Below are 19,661 nucleotides of genomic sequence, written 5' to 3' on the forward strand. Positions count from 1 at the left end.
GCGTTTTCGCTCTGTTTCAAGCATTTCTTGTTCATTAATCTCTCTTTGTTTTCTTTCACTCAAACTCATTTTTTCTTATGTTTTGGATCGAATGTTATTCAATTCATTTAATGTACAAGCATATGAAATATATTAAATACATGACATGATTTTGATTGTTTCAAAGAAGCCCATAAGTTGTTTGCTGTTTCATTTTCAACTTTGATGGTTACAAAGCCAGAAGAATTTTGCCTGAAAAACAATAAGCGGAGAAGATTTTATATTCTCAAAAGAAAGCCAAAAGAAAAGTGCAGGCAAATGGATCCAGATTTCAATCATCCTGGAGAACCACCTCTTGAAACAATGTTTAACAAAACGAGACTTCACCATCCGATTTCGATCAAAAATCAAGTTGCACTATTAATGTGGGCTCCTTTTGGTTTGGTTTTGGCTTGTATCAGATTTGTGAGTTTGTTTGTCGTTGCAATGCCTCTTCTTGGAGTTTTCCATGAATTTGATGCTGAAAAATATTATTGGCGCTATGTGATGAGATTATTTGGATTTGTTACTCATTTGAAGAACAGAAATTATATGGGCACTGCAAAAGAAGCTCCAATTATTGTTTGCAACCACGTAACTGATTTAGATGGTTTGTCATTTTTATCTTTCAAATTTTCACGTAAAAGTTCAATTTTTTTTAGGGATTGCATTTTTCCCAATTGTACACACAAACAAATCCATAAATCTTACAACTGTATTTTTGAAGCCTTTAGTTAATTGGGCAAAAATTCTTCATTGGCCAATCAGAGTTGTTATTCGTGAGTCAGATCCAACAAGAAAACATTTGACAAGAGAGAAACTGCTTGAAGCCTTTGACGATGAAAAAGAAGAAGGAAGAAGACTGTTTATTTTGACCGAAGGCGCAACAACAAATGGGCAAGTTGGGTTTGAATAATCAAAAAATTATCCCTTGAAACATAACAATCTTTAATTTTATATATAATTTGAAAATATGTATGCTTTATGTAAATTATCATAGGCTTCTACAATACAACCGTTTTGTATTTTCCCTCAATCGGGGCATACAGCCAATGTGCTTGCGCATCAATCCTCATATTTCCATCAACGTTGACAAGCCATCAAAGAATATGTTCCCCAATCTCTTCTGGTTTTTCTTCTGTCCGTATGTCACGTATGAGTTTACAGCTCTTCCTGTACAGTACATCGGAGAGGATGAAACGCCTGAACAGTTTGCACACAGAGTGCAGAAGATGACAGCAGATAAACTTCAGATAGCATGCACTTCTTATAGCTACAAGGACAAAGTGTGCTTTTTGATTTATTTATCAAAAACTAACTTTTAATTCTAATTTTGTAACTTTTGATTTTTCTTTGGATTTCAATGAAAATTTTTCAAATAATTTGATTTTTGAATAATTATTATCGAATTGTTTGTGCTATATTACGCAACCAGAATAAGATGAAGCATGTTGTCCGCTAAATTTATGAGTATTTTCGTTTTCTTCCTCATACTTTATTGTGGCTGTGAAGTTGTATTCTCCAAGAGTCTTGTTTTTTAATTTTTTGGTTTTTATTTTTTAAGTTTTTTAAACTTTTTCGAGTATGAGGATTATTTTTGTGAGTTTGACTCTAAAAGCAATTTCAAATGGAATTTTATTTTATTTTATTTTATTTTTGTAATGTTATTTTTATGGATTAATATTAAGTATTTTATTTAAGTCCTCCAGTGCAGTTCAATTCACATTTTATTCTTCTTCAAATGATAACGTTTTGCTGGAAATTTTATTTTTCTTTTAAATGTTTTGCTTATTTCATTTCCCATTTAGAGCTATTCTTGGTTTTTTTTTTAAATCTTATTATACAAACAGTTTAATGCAGAGCAAAGTAAATTGAATTTTTATGATCTTACGCCCATTTCTTCAAACAACAAAGTAAATTCGAAAATAAAATCTGGCTTTTCCTACTCTTTAGAAAGGAACAATGGCCATGAGAACATACGCAAGACAGGCAGGGATACCCTTAGAATATTTGAACGATGTACCACCTTCATTTAATGTTGATGACACAATATCGGAATTAATTTCTGTTAATCATCCAACTCATGCAAAATTTGTGAATCTTCCGGAATCTCTTATCAAAGGTATTACATTGCTAAATCATTTTAATTACAAGTATTCATTTTTAACATGTTCGTTTCCCAAATTGTTTCAAAGCAATCATTTTATCTGCAAGAGAGGTATTTCATCAAGAAGAAACGCTTTTGCAACTTGAAGCTCCAATCAAGATTTGTGGCGATATTCATGGACAGTATTATGATTTAATGAGATTATTTGACCTTGGAGGCTTTCCACCGGATCAAAAGTATCTATTTCTTGGAGGTTTGTTTTATTTTTAAATGAACAAATATAAATTTGTTGCATGAACTTTATTTAATTTAGATTATGTTGACAGAGGTGAATTTTCTATCGAAGCTATCACATTACTTCTTTGTTATAAAATAAAACATCCTCAGAGAATATACATGCTTCGTGGGAACCATGAGTGCGCACAAATTAACAGATTATTTGGATTTTTTGACGATTGTTTGATTATCAGTAATTTTATTTTTATTATTTTTATTTTTTATTTTTTATTTTTTTTTGAAAAAATAACCTTTTACTGATAGGCTTTACTCGATATTCAAAATCACTGTGGAGGATGTTTAATGAATTGTTTTCATATCTGCCAATTTGTGCTGTTTGCATCTTTTTCTATTTCTAAATCGTTTTCTTTTATTCTCTTATCCATCGATATGTTGCTGATTCTTGTGAATCAAATTTTATTTTCAATACTCTTTTTCCTCCTCTATTCATCTCTTTTTTTAAATTTCGAACAGATTATTGATGACAAAATATTCTGCACACACGGAGGTCTTTCACCATCATTCCGGTCATTGGAAGAAATTCGCCAAATCCCTCGTCCCCTGCAGATTCCAGACAAAGGTCTGCTGTGTGATCTTTTGTGGGCTGATCCAACAGACACTGAGCCGCTGTGGGGTCCAAATGAACGAGGCATTTCATACACCTTTGGAGAGAAAGCGGTGTCGAGCTTTCTTCAGAGCATCGGCTATGATCTGATTGTGAGGGCACACCAAGTGGTGACAGAAGGGTTTGAGATGATGATGGATCAGCAGCTGGTGACGATATTCTCCGCGCCGAACTACTGCAACGAATTCGACAATGCAGGTGCCATTCTGAATGTGGATGAGTCGCTTGTGTGCTCATTCAGTGTGATCAAGCCACGCGACACTCCCCTGATCATCCTGCACAGCAGCTGCGAGCGCCACTATCCGCCAGGCATCACGATGAAGATGCGCTTCTCGCCAAACGACATTATGATGGACCAGGACGAGCCAGCTGTGTCTGCGCTGAGCGAGTTTGGCGACGCAGAGTTTCTGCCAGACGAACTCGAAGGCGAAGAAGAGGAGCCAGAAGAGATGATGTCTTCCAGGAGAAGAAAGACACCTGTGAAGCCAAAGAAAGCACCTGCTCTGAATTCTTCTTTTTCTTCTTCCTCCTCTTCCTCCTCCTCCTCATCATCATCATCCTCATCCTCTTCCGTATCTTCAGCAACACCAGACAGTTCTAAGAATCAGAGCAATTCTTCTGCTCCTTTCAAATCTGCTGCATCATCTCCGTCTGCCTCGAAAGTGAGGAAGCTGAAATCTCCAACATCTCAGCAATCCAATTCACTTTTGTCTTCTTCCTCTCTTTCCTCCTCTTCTCCATCATCATCATCTTCTTCTTCTTCTTCATCCTTCTTGTATTCCTCTTCTCTTTCCTCAAAAGCCTTCTCTCATCCAACATCCTCTCCTCAGTCATCGTCTGCTGGAATATCTGCACTTTGCACCCCGTCTCATCGCCATGATCAGCACGGACGGCCTCTTTCGCCTCCTCTCTCTCGCCTCTCCTCTAAACCAGCATCTTCCTCTATTTCATCTTCCTCCTCCTCATCATCATCTTTTTCTTCAGGCACAGGATCTTCTGCAGTGTCTGCTTCTTCGACAGCATTGGGCACGCTTCTTTCCATGTCACCATCGGCAGCAAGTTCTTCGTCTGCTTCTCAACTTCGCTCCAGAAGCAATTCTCCTTCGTCTTCCTCTTCCTCTTCCTTGTCCTCTCCCAGCACAACCTCTTCAACCACATCAGCATCTTCACATCGAAGTGTTTCTCCTGCCTCAAAAAGCCAGTTGTCTTCCCTTTCGTCTCAGCCGTTGCGCCCTCGTTCAGGTTCGAAGTGCTGAGAAATGCTGTTGGTGTTTGCATCCTCTTCCATTAAATGTGTATTTGAATTTATGCGAATTGGCTTGTTAATCTCATTTCTGTCTTTTTTATTGAAATCTGTATTGGAACTTTTTCTGAAAACAACGATGCTTCATTTTAGTAGACATTTTGAAATTTTTTCCAATCGATGATTTTAGACTTCATAAAAAACGAGGAAATTGACAAAAGAAATAATTCTGCTATTTGCATGGCAAATGGTCATTTATATTGAATGGTGTTAAAAAAAAGGAAATTATTCGAAGATGAGATTAAATCAAGATTTATTCTAAATAACAGCATGACAAAATTGAAAAAGTTTATCAAATAAAGTTGTATTAGAAAGATGCTTTTATCCATTCGATTATTTTTGTTTTGATTTTTAAGCAAAATATTCAGATCAATTTATTCATAATAAAATAATTCATTGTTTGAGCAGATTTAAAATTCGTTTTAAAGAGCGAATTTGAGAGTTTTTGTGAATATTTTATGATTTTGAAGCATTACAAAAACTGTACATGTTGCTTTCCTTTCAATGATACGAGGTGAAAGCGGAGTGATACGATTGAAGAGCATTTTCATTTTTATTTATTAATTACGTTTTCTCCACGCAAATGAGAGAAATGATGTCATTGGAAGCACGGAAACATTAACGAACAAAACGTTTTCAATTGCATGAAATGCGTTCGCGTGCTTGCTTGCTGAAACAATTTTCGACGAGAGAAAATGTTTTCTTTTTTATCAAGATTTTTCAAGATAAGAGTGCACAATGCGAATCACATTTGCTCACTTCTTTCATATTAACTATTGACTGCTGATTGTTCATTGAAAATGAGTGGAAACAAAAAGAAATTGAAAAGGCAAGGCGATGAAGAATAATGGATATCTGAATTAAGCCTATTGAAAGGAACATTTGAAAAGCAGGTCTTAAAAGCAGGAAATTTTTCATATATATTGAAAAATTCCTTTAGGGATGTAGTTATAGCTTCAAATATTTATTCCTTTGATGAATCAATGATATTTGTGTTTCAATTTCTGAAAATGCTATCACACAACTGCGTTGAATCTTTCAAATTCAGCAAAAGTGCCTGTTATTATTTGCAAAAACATTATCTGGAGATTGAATGAAAAGAAAAGCAAAAACACCTTTGAAAAATCACAATTTGAGAAGAATTATAGGCTTTGTGAAAGAACTACACAAAATTCATGAAGTTTTCTGCCAAGGTGAGCTATTGATGGAAAGTCATTCCCTCGAAACTATATTATTGAACCACGAACATTGGAAAAATACCAAAAACTACATTTGGATGCGTTCACTTAATTGGATGCATCTCCAGTTTAGGCATTAACACTTCTTTATCTTGTCATTGGATGGAAATTACACTACATTCAAAACATATTTTTGCAATGAAAGTTTTATTTGATTGCAATTACTCATTGAATACATATTTTTTCCTATTTGCACACATTCAAGATTATCGGGCAACATTTCTTTTTCTCTAATGTGTCTGTCTTCATCTTTTTCTTTATCTTTTTCTTCTTTATCTGCTTCAACTTCTGGAGCAAAAATTCATCAATATATTCCATCATTACCATTTTAATTGACATGTTCATCATTATCAAAATTAATTCCACATTAGCCGTTGTTCTTATCAAAATTTATGAGCACTTGAATCCGTTTTTGATCGAGGTTGCGTTATATTTCATTTATCCATTGGAATAATCTGTATTTTGATTTATTATTTTTCAAATTGCTTCAAATTATTTAGAGACTTATTAATTCTCAACAAACTTGCTGAAGCATATTTTCCATGGAATGCATCTGCCATGCAAGAGACAGCTTGAAAGAAAATAATATTGGCAAAGCATTTAAAGGATAATGATGCCGTTGGATGTATTTTTGAAAGCAAAATGAAGAAATATTACCTGAGGAATCTGAATCTGATGACAGTTTCAACTCAAGGAAAATACACAAGCAAATGCAATTTGGTACGTAAGGGTGCATCTGAAAAAATCTGAAGGACGATGATAACTTTTTGATAATCGAAGAAGCAATCAAAATTGGAATAAATAATCAAATATTGATTGTGAATACAAATTGTTTATTCAAGAAGAAATTCTTGAGCAACGATATTGAGCTCGTTAAGAATCTGATGTTTAGCTTGTAACAATTTCAATAAAGCCTGGGGAAATTTGAAGACAGCTGCAATGCATTGAATCAACACTGGGTGAATTCACAGCTTACGTTAATACTTTTAAGCTGATATTAGGGTTCAAAACTTTTAACGATGAAATATAATCAAAAAAACATAAAAAATGCCATTTTTGACAATTACATTACTGAAAGATGTGAAGTGCCATAAATTTTGAATCAAAAGTGTGATCATTGAAACTGAAACAACAAAAGGCGGCATTGTACGAATTATCGGAGCAAGAGTATTTTCAAATTAATATTCTCCAAAAAAACAATCTCAAAAAAACAATCATCAGCCTCAGCATTTTCTGTCATTTATTTTGTATCCATTTATATATTAATTGTTACAAGAGCCCATTAAGTTCCTGTTAATAATTAAAAAAAAAAAAAAATGAATTCACAGCAATGTCTCACCGCTTTCGAGTTCGCTTTCATTTCCGTTGAACCTTCCTGATTCTTCAAGAGCAATTGCATCTGTCATCGTCAGTATAACCGCTCCTGCCGGAAAGCACTGGATGAACTCCCTTTTCAGAGCATTGAGGGTCATCCTCTCAGAGCCTTTGTCGCACCAACAGGATCTCACAACCAAGCTCAAGTGGGACTGCTCAATAATGCCTATTTTTGGCCTCTCACCGTTTACTATCTTCTGTCCCGCCACTTCTGCTTCATAGTCTCCAAACGGAATCTTCAGCGTCAAGCATTCCCACAACATCATCCCAATCGAAAATGAAACAGATTCCTTTGTAGCTCCCATCTTCTTGTCGATCAGCAACTCAGGTGCCTTCCACCTCAAACACTCTTTTTTGAAATCGTCCTCATCTTCAAAGGCAGACGAGGGCAGAGATTCCTCCTCGTCATCATCACTGGTAGATATCGCAATAGTTGATGAAGAGCTGGATGAGGAATCAGAATCATCAGAAGAAAAGTCTGAATGCATCACAATGCAGATCACCATGTGTTCTGAGAAGAGCACAATATGCGGACTCAAATTGGCAAGTGATTGGAGTGGATTTTCCATCCCATCGAAAGAGTGGAGAGCGAGATTTGCCACCCAGAACAGGATTTGGGCAGCTGTTTGCTCTCTTTGCTGAAGACTCCCAATCGCCATTTCTTTCTTCCCATTCCTTCCATGCAACAACATGAACAGCGAATCCCTCAGATCCACAATCAACTTCTCATGAGGCGAAGAACAGGCCATTGCATCCACCAGATTCGACATTGATGAGGTGGTTGGACACAAATCCTCTCCCCGAACAAATGTTGAATCTGAATCTGAAGTGTCTGTGGTTGAAGTGGATGAAATGGAAGGTGATGGTGTTCGTTTTCTCGTTTCGTCCTCGATCTCTTTCTCATCGATTTTCTCCAGCATCCATTGAGGGATCTTGTCAGAATCTCTCCCCAAAATGTATTCTGTGGAGCCATTCTCACTCAACAAATACTCTTCTGACTCAGAATGCTGCATCTCCTTTCCATACACCCTCTTCTTTATCCTCTCTTCATTTTTTTTCTCTGCCTCCCTCTCTGCTCTTCTCCACTGCTCCTCAGGAGACATCTCCATCGTCACCATCTCAAACGCCTTCGGATCCTTTCTGATGTTATCATTCACAATCTCTCTCAGATCTTCTGCTTCATTCTTTGCCTTCCTCCATCTAATTGTAACAATAATTGAAATAATCAAAACAATCAAAAGAATAACAACAAGCACAATTACGATTATTGACCATATCGATCTTTCTTTCTTTCCTCCTTCAGCAATCCTTTCATCTCCAGTTGTTTTGGATTCACTCCTGTTCTTCAGAATGAAAGAATCAGTGGCTGATGGAGAATCAGCATCCCCAAACAAAATGAACACAGACACTTCAGCTTCTTCAGAAGATGATATAATTGATGGAGACACTGTTGAAAAATTAATTTCTTCTTCTGAAATGAGATTTTTGCTTTCCAATAAGTGCGTTTCAACTTCTTCTCTGTTTCTTATTAACACTGAAATACCCAGAGAAAGGTTACATGGGAGAAAAAGTGTTCCTTTTAAAATCAATGCGTCTGACTCTTCTTTATTTCCGTACTCCACAAAATTCAGAGTTGGGATGAAGAATGGTGATGCCCTTTCACCAGCTCTTTCATAAAGCTTGCAATCGCGATTTCTTATCCACAGTGATGTGTTATTTTGCAGACCATCACCTCCTTTTAATCCAGTAATTTTCAACTCTCCGGATCCATCACAAATTATGTTCCTGCGAGCAGATGGGTATTTGATGTTTTGAGCTGTATTGTTAGCGAATACTCCTTTCTCAATTGTAACATTTGCATTGTCAATAGAGAGGCCACCGTGATGTGAACCAGATATTATTGTGTCCATCATTTTTGCTGAGCAGTTGCTCAAATCTACGAGTGAACCATTCCATTCGCAAACATCTTCAACTTCCATTATTCTTTCATCATTTAAAACTTCTCCAAAAAATTCACAGGATTCAATAATAATTGGATGGAATAAACAAAGTTTAACTTGTTTTCCTTTCTCTTTTGTTGTTGAACTGTTTGACAGTGAATCATTGAGAAGTGCTAAGCATAATTCGGAGCTCCGATAGGATGATGAAACAGATATCACAGAACCCTGCGGAGATGAAATGTTTCTGAGCGAAAGCAACGACAAATCTACTATTTTGCTATGTTCAATGTTTTCGAATTTTTTATTGAAAACTATTGCAACTGTATTTCCATTGTGAATAAATAAATCCACAAATGATGAATTTGTAATAGAAATGTTTTGTGAAGATTCTATGAGCAGGCACTCGCTTTGAAAGATTGCCATTGTTACCAACATCTTTGAAATAATCAATGAAGATTTGTTTGTAATCATCAAACTTGAACAATTTATATCGCTGAAGTTGATTTCATTCATTTTGATTGAAGATGAGTAACTCAAACTCATCATTTCTCTTGATATATGCAAACAATGGAATTTGACATCGAAAATTGAAAGATTTCCACAAAATACTGATAGAATTGTCGAATTAACAATGAGCGAAGCGCATTCAGTTTCGAATCCTGATGATGAAATTATGAGATTTCCTCCTGTTAAACACATAATTGCTTCGTGAGAACATGAAAAAAAGTTATCAAATAAAAATAATATTCTTTCAAACGATGAGGACATTTCAAAAAGAAGTAGCGAATGCTCGTCATGTTTTGGAAATGATGAATTAAAAATAATTTTTGCATTTTCATTTGTGCGAATACTTTTTATGGCAACCTCAGGAACACTTTGTGAGTTTGAGAACTTAATTTTGTCAACTACAATAAGCTGACTGTAAGAGGAAGATAGAACATGTTTCAAACCATAATGCAATGACTTACAAGGCATTGAACTGTTTCCGCAGAGGTTGCTATCTGAAGCGTTAGATGAGGCATCAGATACAAAGATTAGTTCACTTCTGTAGATCAAGATTTGAGGAATGAGATCAACATCCTGTTTTGGCATGGTAGAATCGATGCCCCAAATTGAATTATTTCTAAAAAATATTGCTTCACGCAAGTCGAGATGGAACAATGTACTGTCGATTTGCCATTTAATTTCATTGCATTCAATGAAAATGTCCCTTCCAATGGCTGCTGTATTATTCATAAAAATAACATTATCAAACAAAAAAGGAAGTAATTCTTTTTTTGTGGTTGTGCAATTGAGGTAAATTCCTCCTCCTTTACCAATATTTGCCGCATTGTGAGAAACTGTTGAATTAATTATTTCAAACAATCCAACTGATCCAAGGGAATTCAGAGTGGTTCCACCATGAAGTGAATAATTTGCTGAACAGCGAACAATGGAAGTATTGACGAATTGAATGGATAGTGGTGATTCAAATTGTGAATGAAACAGAACACTGGGTAAATCTTTTTGTTGAATCAAAGAATCGAAAACACAAGAGTCAATGACGATTTCTTTTGTGTTTTTTGATGAATTTTCACTTATTTCTTGAGAAGAAAAAGAAAATGGCATCACAATGAATGAATAAGAAGATATAAAAGTTGAAATCATGGTTACACTTCCCCTGTTGATTTTTATTATTGTGAAAGAAATTGTTTCATTTGATGAGCAGTGAAAAGAACTGTTTTCCACAACAAGCATGGATCCAATCTCGTTCGTCAGTATCAGGGATGAATGATTGTTTTCAAAATGAGAGGGAAATGTTATTTCAATGTTGTATAATGATGCTTGGAAAACTGTTATAATGTTTTCTTTCGTTCTGGTAAGTGAACTGGAAATATTGATCTGAGCTGGTATTTGAAATGATGAATTTATAATATGATTATTCAATTCTATTTCAGAATTGATGCAAGAAGATTTATCCACTATTATCTGCATTTTTCCATCTCCTACTGTTCTTGTTACTCCAAATTCAATAGTTCTACAATGAAAATGAGGCTGACCACACCCAATATTGTTGCAACCCTTTGAGTTATTAACAAAAATTATTGAGTTGAAATATCCAACAATATAATAGAATAAACTTTCATCATTAAAGAACCATGATTGATCTTTCCCCACCAAGGAGTTGTTTCCGTTTTCTTCACTCAAATTTTTTGCAAAAGCAAATGAGATTGGATCAACAATCTTCAAAATATCATTACACGAAACGAAAATATCGCATCCAACAAAAGCTTTGTTTTCTGAAAAAACCAATTCCATAAAGAATAAATGAACGTTATGCGACAAGCAAATCAAATGCAAAAACCCACCTTTTCCAGCAAATTCGTTTTCACATCTGCAACTGAATGCATTGGAAGAACCATTGATAATAACTGTGCTTTCTTCGTTTTGCTTCAATTCCAAAGCTCCTCCATGTTTACATGTCTCAGATGCAATATCTTCAAATGAGCAATTATCGATAACAGTATGCGAGCAATTAGTCAATGATATTACGCAAGGATAATTGAAGTGAGATAACGATATGTGTTTGAAAGTGCATTTATTCAGTAAATATGTTTGTTCAGTGCGAATTTCAGAATCTTCTTTATTGCTGGGTGCATCATTTTTTATGTTGAAAATCTGAACTTCGTTCAGAGAAATGTCATGAACAGATAATGAACGTAGTTCTGCATGCAACTTACTTGTAAATACAAACGGTGATATTACAAATTCCATTGAATGGACTGATGTGTCTACCATAGTAAGATGACCTTCTGAAGCTCTAATCAAAGTCACATTAATTGAGTTTTCTGACTGACAAGAAAAAGAACAGCAGATCATCTGAAGATTTCCGCTTCTGGTTGAAGAATCCAGTATTACTGAATGCGTAGAATAAAATAAACAGGGTATTGAAAACTCTATCTGTGAAAAAGTGGAATCTTTATGACTATGAAATACTACATCATTGGAATCATTGGTGATGTTGTTGCAAAATATGAATATTGCTTTTTCAATAGCATTTTTTGAGGAGAGAAAATAATTTGAAATGTCATATTCATCGTGTATTTCGGAAAGTACATCCACAATAACTGTTTTTTTATCACTTAAAGAAATTGCTTTCTGGAAAGCATTCCACATAGAATAGCACGGAAAAGGTTCACTACCGCATCGAAGGAGATCATATCCTGATGGAGAAATATAGATGGTATCACTTTCAAAGTTTAACAAATACATAAGCAAATCAATTTCAGAGAACAAAATATCATTCCCCACAAACGCATTTGGATCATTTGCCCACTTTTCAGCAGAAATGATAAGATTGCTTTTATTTATTGTATCATTTAAATTTTCACATCTGAGGAAAATGTTTTTTCCTGAAAATGCTGAATTTTCTAAAAATGCAATATCTTTTATGCAAAAATCAGAAGCAGTGTTCAATATGTCTAAATACAAAAAGCCCCCTTTCCCAGTTAAAAGTGAACATGCGCAAGATTTTGCGCAAGCATGTTCTGTAAATGCTTCTCCCTTTATTAGCAATGCTCCTTCTGATTCAATGTTGGCTTTTATTCCACCTCCATCACTGCTATCTGAAGATTTCAAGTCAATCATTGAACAATTCAATAATTGAAGAGTGCCAGAGATAGTGGATGATAGCATGGAAGGGGTTGATGTTTGCCAAGAAGTGGCAATTGTGGAACATGTGACGTTAATTAGATTGATAGACGACTCTTTATTTTCAGGAATTGTGTTTGAAATAAGCTCGAAAAGAGTTGTGTTTCTCAATGTGAAATTAGATATTTGAGAATTTTCGAAAATCACTTCGGCTGACAGATCGATTTCAAAAGGCACAGAATCAAACAGATGAGAAACAGTTGGAGAGCCAAAGAAACAATCTGTAATTACCAATTTCCCACTTTTTAAGTGCAGGAGCGAGTAAGATAGGGGATTTCCTTGATAAATACAAATCATGGAGGAATGTGATAAAGCAAATGAACCATTTCTCAAATCAAAGATGCAAATCTGTCCATTTTGAAAGGATAATGGAAGATAAAAATTGACATAATTAATTTGTGATTGGCCGCAGTTGTGAATGATTCCTGTACTTTGAGGATATAGTTTTTCAATATCAGAATGAACTGTGATGATGCATTGAGAACTTGTGTTAGATTGGATAATGTGTTTTGAAAACAATAGTTCGCAATCAAGAAAAGCTTTTGAATTAACAACCAATGAAAGATTATCGGATTGTGATATCATGTGAGATACAGCCTTTTGAATGCTTTTGCATTGCCACTCTTTCATTCCACAGAAATTTGAGTCATCACCATAATCTTCGCTAACATGAATAACGTTACTCTTAAACCCATCAATAAATATGAATAAATTAACGTTTATTAATGAAAAATTTTGTTCATCCCTACCAAAAAAAGAGTCAGATTTACTTGTAACAGAATCTGCAAAAGATAAAAATGATGTAGTTGCGATGGAAGGGAGTGATTCGCACTCCAAAAATAAGTCTTTGCCAATATTTGCATCGTTTCCATTGAAAACAAGTGAATTAAGAATTGGGATATTGTTTTGATTAATGGTAAGGAAAATTGAACCTCCTTTTCCATTTGCGGAAGTGGTGGAACAATTATAAAATGATGAATTCTCAATTGTAACTTTGTTTGAAGATGAATGAGTTAATCTCAAAACACCTCCTTTTGAAGATGCTGCAGAACAATTTTCAAAGAAGCATTGAGATATGGACAAAATTGACGAAAATAGCAAAATGTTAGAGAAGACTGATGGCGAGTCGTCTAGTGTTCTATGAAACGAGATATTGGTTTGCGATAGAGTTATCCTTCCAGCTAGTATATCCATCAATGGCTTGCTTCCATATGTTGAAGATGAGCCAATCAATGAAAAAGAATCCACAGAAAAGGATGAGTTATCTCCACTGCAATGAACAAGTTGAATCTGATTTTGACTTTTTGAAAAATCAATACAAAATGATGATAAGGAAAGACTGGAGCCTGAACAAGAGAAAAAAGAGTTACAATTATGTGCGTGGGTTACACATATTTTTGATATTTGAAATCCATTTCCTTGGATACTCAGAATGCGTTGAACAATATTGTGTTCAACGTATAAAGCAGAAGAGTGATTCCCATTAACAATATGAATTAATGTTATGTTTTGCATGAGTGGTTCTTCCAATATATGTCGTAATGTTGCACATCCATAATTTACTGTTAATCCGCACCATTCATTATCCATTCCTGCAGTACAATCAAGATATCTGCTCTGATTTGCAGTATCAATCCAATTTGATAAATCATCATCGTTACTGTTTTTTATTGAATCGTTGTTTCGAGTTGAATAGCACATGAAAAATGGAGAATCTTTTCGATTGAACTCTGATATATTTACATAAACATCATTTCCATTGTTATTTGAAGCGCTATTATTGTGGAAGAAGCAGTAACTCACAAACGGTGATGCTCCATTCATCCAAGGTTTACAAAAGAACCAATACCCTCCTCCAATAGTTGCTTGATTATTTATCCACGCACAGTTTGTGATCAGATATTTATCAGATGTGAAAAAAATATATGTTCCACCGCCAACTTTCGAAATGCCACTTTCAAATAGACTATCAATAATACTAAGTGGGTTTGCATTTTCACCATTACGTATTTGAAGTGCTCCCCCATTTCCTTCGTTTGTTTTGCAATTCATAAAAAATGTGCTTCGAATTGTTATTCCATTCATATAAAACAAATATGCAGCTCCTCCAAAAGATGCGGATTCAATGAAACATTGCTTGAAAAATGAATTATTGATAATTCCGTGAGAGCAATTCATCAAGAAAACAGCGCCTCCTTCTTTCATTGAATGACAATTATCAAACGTACAGTTCTGAATTGCAAATACAGTACTTGATCCAGTTGCATATAATGCACCTCCGCCATTTGATCCTCCATCGCAGTTGATGAATTGATCACTGATGAAGGACTTGGATGAAGTGAATTGTTGCCTACTGTTGAACTCTTCATTTTTCATTTTTCGAAGGCATTGCATGTAACTGCAGTTATGTGAGGAAAATAATAAAGATTCTTCAGAATTTATATTACTGATTACGCCTCCGAATAATGCGTCGTCAACTCCAAAGAATGAACATGAATTAATACTTGTCGCTGCTTGCGATCTTTCAAGATTATTGGAATACTCATTTTTTCGAAACTCCATTGATATATTCGTAAAACCCACTCGTTGCAAACTCAAGGATTGAAAGCATTTATTTGAAAACAAAGGATAAGTTATATGTGAGAAATCTAAAAAAATTGAATCTCTGATAAACAGTGTTGATGGGATTGAAAAAATCCTCGAAACTACAGGATTTGTGAAAATGCCTTGAAAATGAAAGTGTTTGAAATAAGGGATTATTGTGAGATTTGAAGCTTCGAAAATGCTTTCATTCATTGTGAAAAGTTCTCCATTCACACTTCTGGAAATATTTAAAACACATGATGATAAATCCAGTCTTGAGTTGTTAATCAGTATTTTTACAAGGTCACTTTGCTCAAACAACAGTGATATTTCAATCTGAATGCATGATGAGTTCGTGAAGACAAAAAAACTTGACACAAGAGGATTTTTGAAACGATTATTTTCATCTATTTTTTGAAATTGGTTTGTATTATTCAAAGAAAGATTAGAAATTTTTTCATTTGCTTCGAAAATTTCGATGATTTGATTTTTACATTGAGTTTTCTGAATGTTATATGCAAAACTCATTTTTGAACTGCTTTCAAATTTATGATGATTCCTATTTTTTGATGAATTGATATTTAAACAAATCAATGTAGCAAAAACGAAGTTGAACAGATTCATCATGCGTTTTGAAATCTCATCATTATGGAAACAGATCAACAAGAAAAAATTGAAATTATTTGTTATTTGCCAAAAAACATAATCTTCACAAAATCAATTTTCTAAAAATTGAAATACAAATGACAAATTCTTGTCATAATAAAAACAAAATTTATGTAAATTTCACGAAGAGAAAGCAATATGAAGTGTAATAAAACACAAGATAATATCTTCCGACTATTTCTTCATAAGTTTTTTTTGCTTAAGTACTTGAAATTCCATTTTTTTGTTCTTTGACTTTTGTTTGTGAACACATTGTTCGAATAAAGATAAAAAATAAAAGACTTTTCGATTATATGCTCTTATGAGATTCTTTGAAATCAAAATAATAACATTTTCAAACATATTAATACGTTATGATTCTCTTCGAAAATCACAAAATGGAATAATAGAAAAATTGAAAATATGAAAATGGATGATTTTTCTTAAAAGTTTTTCTTTTTTCGGGATGTTGATGATAAAAAGGGTTTCAACTATTTCTTTAAAAAGAATTATCTTCCATATGGGGCAAGATATTTTTCTTCAGGCATTTTCATAGAAAAATTATCCACTTTTCATTGATATTATGAGATCAAAATAATTATAAAAATGGTCCTATTTTTTAACATTCGTGAAATATTAGAAAACTTAATGTTTTGATATCAATGATACCTGTTTACGTATGTGAAAATCAAATTTATTTTGAAATCTGAGAAAGTGAAATAAAGTTATAAGTGAATCAATTTTTCTGTGCTTTATGCAAAAAAAAGCTTGTAAGTCAGTATTTTCGCCCATATAAAAAATGGATAACAGAAATTTTCGAATTCGAAGTTTGAAATGAAAGAAAAGCAGAGGTGTTGTAAAACAGAGATATCACTTGTCAGTGTTAAGTAATAGATATTCAAAATAAATATTCGAACTGAAATTCTTGACAGGAAAAATTAGATTTGGTAAATGAGTCCATTGCAACCAGTTTGAAAAATGTCTTCAAGAAGAATTATTAACCATTCAAAACATGAACAAAACAGATGAAGAGGTTCGCATAAAGGAGTAATATCTATTTGAAAACTGAGAATAATTGTTGTTAATAAGGTATTTTGACAAAAAAAATTAAAATTATAATTTTCTTTAAATTTAAATTTAAAATTGAAAATAGACATCCATTAACAATTTTTGGGAATCTTTTAACGTGGCTTTCATGTGGAAATAAAGATTTCTGTATTGTTGATTTGTAAATTTTGTGACAGGTTATATGAATGATTATTTTCGTAATCATGACTTTTTTCGGGATGTATATTTTTCAAAAAATGTTTGTTTTTGGAAAATTTTTTTTGTTTTTAAATGCTAAATTCATAACAACTGTATCAAAAATAAATGTTTCAACTCAAATGATGATGATGATTTCTTCTATTAGCCTTTTCATTTTTTCGTGTTCTTTTGTTGATATTCAAGTGAAATTTTCAAACCGAAATTTTCAACAGAAAAAATCTGATTTCATAAATAATCACACATATGAAAGTTTTTTTTTAACAATTAACTATTTAATTATTTTTTTAAAATTTGAAGAAATTTTCTGATAATTTGTGGGAAAATATGAACTATCAAGCTTTTTTTGCACAAGGCACAAAAAATATTTCACTTATAACATTTTTAAACTTAACCAGATTTCGAAATAAATTAGATTTTCATATCTGTAAACAAACATCATTGACATAATAACAAAATGTTTTGTGTTTTCGCACGTATTTAAAAAAAATAAACCCATTTTTATCCAATTTTTTGATCACAAAAAGTCAAAAATAGTGCATAATTATTTAATGAAAAGCTTGAAGTTACATATTTTCCCCCATTTTTCCTTATTGGATTGCCAAGACAGGTTTTCACAAATTAATATCACTGAAATTTGAAAATCATTTCACAAATAAAACCTTTGTGAGCTGAAGATAATTTTTATTTGAATATGATTATTTCCCGGAATGAACGAACAAGAATAATGAAATTGCGTTATCCAAATATTATTCATGAACAAGACAAATTATAGCCTATTGACCAAAAAAAGAAATATTATTTAACGATTTTTAATTATCCTTGTGACAATCTCGATTCTTTGTTCAAGCTTCATAAAATACACTTTGAGATGCAATGAGTACTTGCAATTGCAAATAGCATATATTTGGAAATTAAAAAACCTAAAAATGCTTTATTGTTTTTAGCAAAACAATTTTCCTGTCAGTTTCTCTTTAACGAAAATTTTGAAAAATGCACATTTGTTTTTTAAAAAAGAAATTTCGCAAAAAGCATAATAAAACAAAAAAGAATCTTTCAACATCAAAAAATGTTGATGAAAGTTGGTTTGCAAACATGATGTATCTTCAAAATGCGAATAATTAATAGAACCTGGAACCTTGAAAAAACCGAATTTACAAAATTCACATTTCAATTAAAAAAACCTCTTTGACTCAAAATGTCATAACAAGTATTTTCACAAGTCGCTATTCACCCTCTCATCAATTGATTTTAAAGAAATCACTCAAATGTCATTTTTTTTTTTTGAATAACCTTTTTTGAATTATTGTGAAGGAAAAAATCTTCACATATGACATTTTCTTTTGAATTTATCGACTGATTCTTTATATGGAAAAGCTTATTACATTTAACCTCCGCCACCAACTTCTTTTTGTCCATCATTTTGTATTTCAAGAAAAGCAAAATTTTTGGTCAAAAGTTCAAAAAAGATAAAAAACAATAAGTATTATGTTTTTAACTTTAATTTAAAATGATGGACAAAAAGAAGTTAATGGCGGAGGTTGAATGTAATAAGCTTTTCCATATAAAGAATCAGTGGATTTATTCGAAAGAAATTTTCATATGCTCGGGTTTTTTAAACTCACAATTATTTGCATAAATATGTTAACCTCTAATTGTGATCAGATATTTGTATCCACTGATGATACACTAAAAATAATTCAAAGTCGAAAAACTTTCAAACGAAACCGAAAATTTGACAGAAAAAATAACTTTAAATCAAGAGAATTCAATTGAAGAAAAATGTTGTTCTTTTATTTTTGCGAACATTATCAGCTATGTGTGTTGTTGATTTCTGCAAAATTTGAAGATTTCGAACCAAAATTAACTCAAAAATTAAAGCTTAACATAACTTAAAACATTTGTTTCCTTCAATAAGAAATGAGTTGTTTGTGATTAAAAAACACGAATTAAGAGAGCCAATGCTGTATTTTTCATTCTTCATAAAATAGGAAGAAAAATAAAAAATTACAATGGAAAATTTTCTGTGAAGAAGAGTGCTTTCAATTGAAATGAGATAATAATATGTCAGTATTTCTCTCATAATTTTTAATATGTGATTGGATAAAACAAAGCAAATAAAAATATCGGGAAAAAAGATGAAAAATCATTCAAAAAACTATTATCATTGATATTTCATCAATAAAAATGTTTTTTTGACTTTTATTTATAATTGTCAACTTTTTGAAAATTTGAAGTTAATCGAACTTTCGACTTTGCTTGAAAGTTTTTCGATTTCGTTTGAAAGTTTTTCGACTTTGAATAATTTTTGGTGTATTTCACCGGAATGGAAATTTGTCCTGTTTAATACTTTTATTTATTATCCAGTGATATTTCATGAGAAAAATTCTATAATTTTTTCAAAGCATGAAGTTTTTTTGATTATTGAAATAATAATATATATTCAAAAAGAAAACATTTTGTGGAACAAAGTTCAAAAAGAAAGAAATTTCGTTTCATTTATATGTTGCATGCGCACGTGCATCGTTTTTTCATAAAAATTTTCAATAGATAACCCGTTCTATTTTAAAGCCCAGAAATTCATACAAATACACTAAAG

The 19,661-nt window shown here is 32.8% G+C and overlaps 3 protein-coding genes across 3 annotated transcripts; 2 read left to right on the forward strand and 1 right to left on the reverse strand.

The window, feature by feature from the left end:
- Positions 1-204: 204 nt before the first annotated feature.
- On the forward strand, positions 205-1,884 carry MONOS_5243 (putative ancient ubiquitous protein 1; the record flags this gene model as incomplete). The annotated part of the gene is made up of 4 exons (XM_067875373.1): positions 205-628; positions 681-924; positions 1,019-1,304; positions 1,454-1,884. The coding sequence occupies 4 exons, from the start codon at positions 205-207 to the stop codon at positions 1,478-1,480; spliced, it is 981 nt and encodes a 326-aa protein (XP_067731454.1). The 3' UTR covers positions 1,481-1,884.
- Positions 1,885-1,921: 37 nt separating this feature from the next.
- On the forward strand, positions 1,922-4,424 carry MONOS_5244 (putative protein phosphatase). Its single transcript, XM_067875374.1, has 5 exons — positions 1,922-2,140; positions 2,214-2,378; positions 2,439-2,582; positions 2,666-2,736; positions 2,876-4,424. The coding sequence occupies exons 1-5, from the start codon at positions 1,981-1,983 to the stop codon at positions 4,280-4,282; spliced, it is 1,947 nt and encodes a 648-aa protein (XP_067731455.1). The 5' UTR covers positions 1,922-1,980; the 3' UTR covers positions 4,283-4,424.
- A 2,175-nt stretch (positions 4,425-6,599) lies between these two features.
- MONOS_5245 (uncharacterized protein) lies at positions 6,600-9,304 on the reverse strand (the record flags this gene model as incomplete). Its single annotated transcript, XM_067875375.1, has 1 exon — positions 6,600-9,304. One exon carries the CDS (start codon positions 9,302-9,304, stop codon positions 6,890-6,892), a length of 2,415 nt encoding a protein of 804 aa, XP_067731456.1. The 3' UTR covers positions 6,600-6,889.
- Between the last annotated feature and the right edge of the window lie 10,357 nt (positions 9,305-19,661).

This window comes from Monocercomonoides exilis (assembly GCF_001643675.1).
Source record: "Monocercomonoides exilis strain PA203 chromosome Unknown scaffold11-1913109, whole genome shotgun sequence".
Classification (NCBI taxonomy): Eukaryota; Preaxostyla; order Oxymonadida; family Polymastigidae; genus Monocercomonoides; species Monocercomonoides exilis.